The following is a 6,900-nucleotide window of genomic DNA, read 5'->3' on the forward strand; positions in this document are numbered from 1 at the left end:
CTCCACAGCTGTGATGGGATGTACCCATACTTACAGGATTTCACTCTGTCCTGTGACTTCCCAGGACAAGGTGACACCTCATTCATAGAAAGCAGAGGAGAGGCCTGCACTTTTAAGGAATTGCATGCAGTTCAGAGGGTGGAGCCTAAGTTTTCAGGAAATCTGAAGGTGGCAAGAGACAGACCAAAGAGGGAGGCAGGGGTCAGGTCACAGAGGAGAAGCTTCTGTTTCATGCTGGAAATAATGCAGTGTATTTGAAGTACTTTCAACAGAGATAGATAGAGACGATTTGAGCTTTAGGAAAATCACTTCGGATGCCACATGATGGGACAGATTAAAGAGAGGCAAAACTGGAAGAAAAAACAGTTGACAGGACACTCTTGCAGCTGTCATGGCAAGAAATGATGAGGGCCTGACCTAAGACAGTGGCAGTAGGAACAGTGAGAAGCAGATATACTTCATTTCCAATATAAGAGTCAGTGATTGAACAGATGCAAATGAGGAGGAGGGAGGAGGCAAAGGTGATTCCCAGGTTTCTGGCTTGGAAGTTCAGGAGGTGAGGATACTTTTCACTGAGTGGACAATATAGAAGGGGGAGTAGAGGGATGGGGTGGATCGAATCCAATACCAAGAGGTATGCCTTGATCTACTGCACACACAAAATGGCCAGAAAAAAATGACAAGAAGATCTCAAGACCGCAAATGGTCTGGCTGCAGAAACAAGGGGCTACATCAATGAGACGTTGTCTCTCTAGGATGCTAGAAGGGGTCCCTGGGGATATAGCTTCTGCCTACATAAAAGGTGGGGCCACACCTGAAAAAAGGGAGCCAAGACTGGGTCAAACAATTCATCCTTACCAGTGAACCCACCCATGGAGCCCCTGCTGCCGAAGAGAGCAAGCTGAGACTGATGCCCAGGGAAGCAGAGCCACAGAGCCAGAAACTGGAAGGAAACCAATGCAGCAGGGCCAGGGCATGGGAAGCAGTGAGGAGGTAAGCAGAGTAGGACATGGCAGTGATGTTACAGAACATGAATTGTTCAGCCAGGATTCCCTGTACCTGTGGCTGGGATGCTCTGCTGAACTGGGGTAGGGCCTCCAAGAGACTAGAATGAGCCAGAAATCTAGGACACCAGGTAAGCCCCTCCAGATTGAAGGATCCACCATGCTGACTGCTAGCTACTTTCTGTCCCCACCATCTCAGAAATTTTGGGTGTTCCACCAAAGATCAATCCCTCAACACCATGACCTTTCTGATTATTTCCTTCCTTTAGTATTTCAGCTCCATAGCGGGACTTTGGACATAGCACACACTGTCAGTCAAATCATTCATTCACCAAATTATTCATTTATTCACCAAATATTTATTAAGCTCCAGTGTGTGTCAGGCATTGTGGTTATCATTGGAGATACCTTGCTAAATGACAGTGAAATATAAAACTGACCAATTCCATCTGTGTGATCTTGGGAAAGTCATTTCACCTGGAGACATCAAATTACCCCCCCTAGGAAATTTCTAAGACCCTTTCAACCAATTCAACCATCCAAAGGCCCCCTTATATTATTTGTTCAACAAATGCGTATTAAGCACATACTTTGTATACAAGTATATTATTTTCCAATCCAGTAAAGGCACATATGACGAATGGTTATTTTCTGATTTGAGGGTTGATATGGAAAATCTTACAAATATATCAACACTAAGAGAAAATTTTGTATTCAGTAAAGTACCTTTATTAAAAAGAACAAAAATATAAGGAATAGACAGATAATTCATCATGTTATAATTATCATGGGCTACCATTTGGTTTAAATTAACCAACAAGATGTGACATGAATTCGGTTTAAAATGGTCTAAATGTTGGGGTGCCTGGGTGGCTCAGTCGGTTAAGCATCCAACTTTGGCTCAGGTCACGATCTCACAGTCCGTGAGTTCGAGCCCTGCTTCGGGCTCTGGGCTGATGGCTCAGAGCCTGGAGCCTGCTTCTGATTCTGTGTCTCCCTCTCTCTCTGCCCCTCCCCTTCATACTCTGTCTCTCTCGGTCTCAAAAGTAAACAAAAAACATTTTAAAAATTCTTTAAAATTGGTCTAAATGTTTGGAGAGAAAATTACATAAATAAGTATAATGCAATGGGGTGAGTGCTACAATTATAGAGGTGGATAGTAAGGCCCATTATCAGGAAAGTGGTTGATTCAGCAGTTTCCATTTCCTTTTTCTGGCCCTCCCAACTCAGAATCCAATGCTCAGAAACTGAGTCACAAGTTTGAAGGGGGTTCCCCAAGAAGTGAATGAAGGAGTGCAATTCAGGGTTTCGACTGAGGACTGGGGTAGATGGGGTGGGGTGAGGCAGAGGCACTGTCTGTGGTCTAGAGTTTCCAATGAGACAAGTGATAGACTCCTTTTTTGGAATTGACAGTAACAAGTGAAGACACTAGAAGCTGAAGCCCCAGGGAAACCTGCCATTGTCCTTGATCTTGCCTTTGCCTTTCTCAGGATGAGCATTAGCGATAGTAGCGATAGGATAAAAAGAGAGACCATGTGTTTTAAGAACAGGAACTTTACAGACACAGGAAGGACAGAATTCCTATGGTGTGATCTCGCTTTGCTTATATCCTCTTTCCTCCATGTTCTAGTCCCTTTTGGGGGACTTCAGAGCCCTCCTGGTTTGACCCCAGTTTAGCTTCTTTGTCCATATTTGCTCCACCACACAGCAGCTACACTGAACCACTCACTCTTCCCTCTGAACCAGCAAGCCCACACCTGTGACTGCACCAGCTGGCTTCTATTGCCACCTCATTCGTATATGTTTAAATCCTGTGTACCTTTAAAGACCCAAGCAAAGTTCCATCTCTTCTGTGAAGCCTTCATAACTCCCTCCTCCTGGTGCTCTCTCTCTTAAAAAAAAAATTATTTTAATTAAAAAAATAACTAAATATTTCTCATTATAAAATTTGAGTTACATTTATTAATTATATAATAATAAAATAATAAAAGATAGAAAAAATATAGAGATCTGGTTGAGAAACTCGACCCTTTCACATGACTAACATTATGAATTGGAAAGAATAAGAAAGCTGTTTGAATTTGACATTATTTATGTAAATATCACACAGATTCCTTAAAACAGTTCAGAGATATGGAAATCAAGACTTCACTTTAACAAAGGCCATTGGACAGAAACTTTAGTATATCAAAATTTTCTTTCAAATTAGACGATCGATAACAACTTACTTTCCAAATGGTGATGTGGTAAATGTTTTAAAACAAAATGTGTTCATAAATTGGTAGGCTGACCAGGAAGGTAATACACTCTTTCTTTTTAAAAGAAATGAAAAAAAAAATTCCAGAAAAAGGGGAAAACAAAAGAAAATTAATCACCTATAGACCATAGACACAAATATAACTACTATTGATACTTTGGGGCATTTATTCTCAATCTTTTTATTTTTCCATGCCTAGTGTTTACATATATAACCTATATATATATATATATATGGTTAAAATATTTGTCTTATACATGTGGATATACGTATATACATATATTTGCATAACTCTTCATCTTGTACAATTTTTCTGATGTTATATTTACGCTATTTCACTTCATTCAGCTTAAGGACTTAATAAGAAACAACCTAGCGTTTACTTTATCATTCCCTAATAGAGGAAAATTTAGGTTTTCTTCTTTTAGAATCCTAAATGATGCTTAGCCAGATATCTTTATGTTTCAAAATGCCTCCGTGTTTGGGTTTGTTTTTTTAGAACTCTTTCTAGAAATACATTTCCTAGGTTACCGGGTCTAAATTTTTTTAGGCTCCTGACATATTAACACCCACATCTAATATAGCTTTCTGATCCTCTTCTAGTGTTAACCCAGTGCCTCTAGTCATTCAGTGACTGATGACTTTGCAGGCGTTGGAGAAAGACCTCATGCTTCCTAGTTCCTTAGCGAGAATTCCTCAATTCAGTTCCCTGCATCCAAGAGAGGCATGTGCCGCCCTCTGCCGCACCGTGCAGTTAGAGCAGCTGAGGAAGCACAGAAGTTTCAACTGTGTGGGAAGGATAGGGCTGGAGAGTTCACATATTGATCAGTTCTTATGGGAAGGGACCTGCTAAGAATAGCCTTGGGTCAACACACAGCCTTCTCCTCCTGCTCATGGTTGTTGGGGGGTGAGAGGAACCATTTCCTCACAAGAAACCAGAACAGGTCATGAGTTGCAGGCTGAAACTTATAGCTCAGAGAAGCTATTCTTGGATATCCTGAACCCCTGTGGTCTCCCGGGACCCTGACTTGTGCAACACTCAGCGTGACAACACCACTGTGCTTAAAAATTTCCCTCTCCACCCCCGGATTCCATTTCCCCTTTCACCAGGGCTGCCTATAAAGAACGGGGGAGATGGCTTCACCCTCCAGAAGGACGCAAGCAGCAGTGAGCACCCAGGTCCATCTCTGCAGACAAAGGAGCCACACCCCATCCTCTACTAAGCATCATGAAGGTCCCTGGGGCTGCCCTCGCCATCCTCCTCTGCACCATGGCCCTCTGCAGTCAGGTCTTCTCTGCACCATGTAAGTCTGTGTTGCTGCTGCAGCTGTCCCCATTCTCGGTCCTCACAGTCGGACCACATCTATTTCTGTCTTGTGACCTTAAGAGCCCCCAAGAGAAAATAGAGAACTTCTCAAAGGGCTACCAAACATCATGCCTTTCTCTTCAAGACTTTTATTTTCATCTTTATTAAAGGGGTCTTAGCTGTGGGGTAGGGGAGTTCCAGTTCCATTTTACAGATGGCAAAATAGGGACCTAGACAAATAAGTTTGCAAGAGGCGAGATCCAATCTGGTGACCTCCCAGGGTGGGAGTCATTCTTCCCTTCATTCACCGTAGGTCCCCCCAGAGTTCTGTCCCTTGGACGTCATATGAGAGATGTCCAAAGTTTCTCTTTAGCTGGGGGATAACTTCTTGAACCAGGCAAAATTTCTGGAGGGAGATGAGATAAGAGGGCAGTCTGTTTGGATGTCTGGATCACATCGAGAAACAGAGCCCACAACAAAGAGTCAAGGAGAAAGAAGGATACAGACAGAAACCAGGACAGAGGCAGGAGTATTTCTAGGCAAAGATGCCCAGTGCCTGCCAGTGACCCTGTCCCCCAGCCCACACCCTGAGCAAAGCTGTTTTCCTCCAATCTCAAGGGATCCAATCTCAGATCTCACTTTCCCTTCGGAACCGTGATCCAGGCTTGTTCTCTCTCTTCCCCCACAGTTGGTGCTGACACCCCAACTGCCTGCTGCTTCTCCTATGTCTCCAAGCAGATTCCACGCAAGTTCATAGCCGACTACTTTGAGACCAGCAGCCAATGCTCCAAGCCAGGGGTTATGTAAGTGCCAGTCCTCCTGCCCACCTCTGGGGAGACAGGGAGGGTCTGGAGTAGGGGCAGCACCCAAGGGCATAGACTGGCCAGAGGTGCCATCCTGGAATGGCTCAGCCCTCTGCAGCCAATAAGTATGTAGGACCCAGGTCTCAGAAGTGTGAACTGACCCAGCCAGGGTCTTGCAAAGTCAAGGAGGGTTAACCCAGCCCAGAAGGAAGGGAGGGAAAAAGGAGGTAGTCATTGGGATCCCCTGGGGGTGGGGGTGCTGAGTCAGTGAGAGCAGATCTCTGGACTGAGGTAGGCAGAGGGTTCCTGGGAAGGGGTCATGCCCTGAGCTGCCCAGGACAGAGAGTGGGATGAGGGACCACACTGGGCCCAAGATTCTCCTGCTGGATCCCTCAGTATATAATCCTTCTACCTCCCTCCACAGCTTTCAAACCAGAAGAGGCCGGCAGGTCTGTGCTGACCCCAGTGAAGCCTGGGTCCAGGAATATGTGACTGACTTGGAGCTGAGTGCCTGAATGGCCTGGAAGCTTTGAGAACCCAGTGAAACTCAGTTGGCTGACCAGGGAGCAGAGGTCCAAGCCTTGGAAACACTGCTGTAACCTCCACATCTAACTCTCATGTGGGCTGGTTGTTGCCAAACAGCCACACTCTGGAACTCTTTTAACTTAAATTTCAACTTATTTATATTATTTAATTTTTGTTATTTATTTTCAATGTCATACTCTGTTTGGGACTGTTTGCTCTGAGAGATCCCAAGATATCTTCAGCATCCCCCCTTCAGTGACTGTCATAGTTTATTCTAGGCAGAAGTGGCACCAAAGCCACCAGACTGACATATGTGTATTGTTCAGGGATGTGTTCAGCCTGGAGAAATAATAAAGATGGTCTTTGGAAAGAAAACTGACATTGAATTTGGTTTGGTTTATCTGGGAAGTTGGAATCACTGGTCAAAAGACAAAAACTAGGCAGATGTGAAACGAAGGGAAATTGGAAAAGATGGAAGGGGAGTGAGCACAGAGATACTCTGCTTTACACTGGAGCCACATCTCCAGATTGTTAGAATTAAGAATGTTTCCTAAATCAAATCATAATATACATACTACAGAAAAATTCATTATGGCAATAGATATTATGGCAAAAGTATTCATAGTGCATAATGCATAGAAATCAAGGTTTTTTAAAAAAGGTTTTTAGAATTTATTTATTTATTTATTTTTGAGAGACAGAGAGCCAGAGAGAGAGAGAGAGATGGAGAGAGTGAATCCCAAGCAGGCTCCGTGCTATTAGCATAGAGCCCGATGCAGAGCTCAATGTCACTGTGAGATCATGACATGAGCCAAAATCAAGAGTTGGGTGCTTAACCAACTGAGCCACCCAAGTGCCCCTAAATCAAGTTTTCTTTTTTTTTTTTTTTTTAATTTTTTTTTTCAACGTTTTATATTTATTTTTGGGACAGAGAGAGACAGAGCATGAACGGGGGAGGGGCAGAGAGAGAGGGAGACACAGAATCGGAAACAGGCTCCAGGCTCC

The 6,900-nt window shown here is 43.8% G+C and overlaps 1 protein-coding gene across 1 annotated transcript; it reads left to right on the plus strand.

The window, feature by feature from the left end:
• The first annotated feature begins 4,345 nt into the window (after positions 1-4,345).
• On the plus strand, positions 4,346-6,270 carry LOC131497471 (C-C motif chemokine 3). The gene is made up of 3 exons (XM_058703771.1): positions 4,346-4,565; positions 5,256-5,370; positions 5,795-6,270. The coding sequence occupies exons 1-3, from the start codon at positions 4,490-4,492 to the stop codon at positions 5,883-5,885; spliced, it is 282 nt and encodes a 93-aa protein (XP_058559754.1). The 5' UTR covers positions 4,346-4,489; the 3' UTR covers positions 5,886-6,270.
• Positions 6,271-6,900: the final 630 nt, after the last annotated feature.

This window comes from Neofelis nebulosa, chromosome 16, assembly GCF_028018385.1.
Source record: "Neofelis nebulosa isolate mNeoNeb1 chromosome 16, mNeoNeb1.pri, whole genome shotgun sequence".
Taxonomy (NCBI): Eukaryota; Metazoa; Chordata; class Mammalia; order Carnivora; family Felidae; genus Neofelis; species Neofelis nebulosa.

Coding starts and splice junctions, on each gene's coding strand:
- LOC131497471 (XM_058703771.1), top strand. CDS start 4,490: ATGAAGGTCCCTGGGGCTGCCCTCGCCATCCTCCTCTGCACCATGGCC. Junction 4,566..5,255: donor TCAGGTCTTCTCTGCACCAT/GTAAGTCTGTGT, acceptor CTTCCCCCACAG/TTGGTGCTGACACCCCAACT. Junction 5,371..5,794: donor TGCTCCAAGCCAGGGGTTAT/GTAAGTGCCAGT, acceptor CTCCCTCCACAG/CTTTCAAACCAGAAGAGGCC.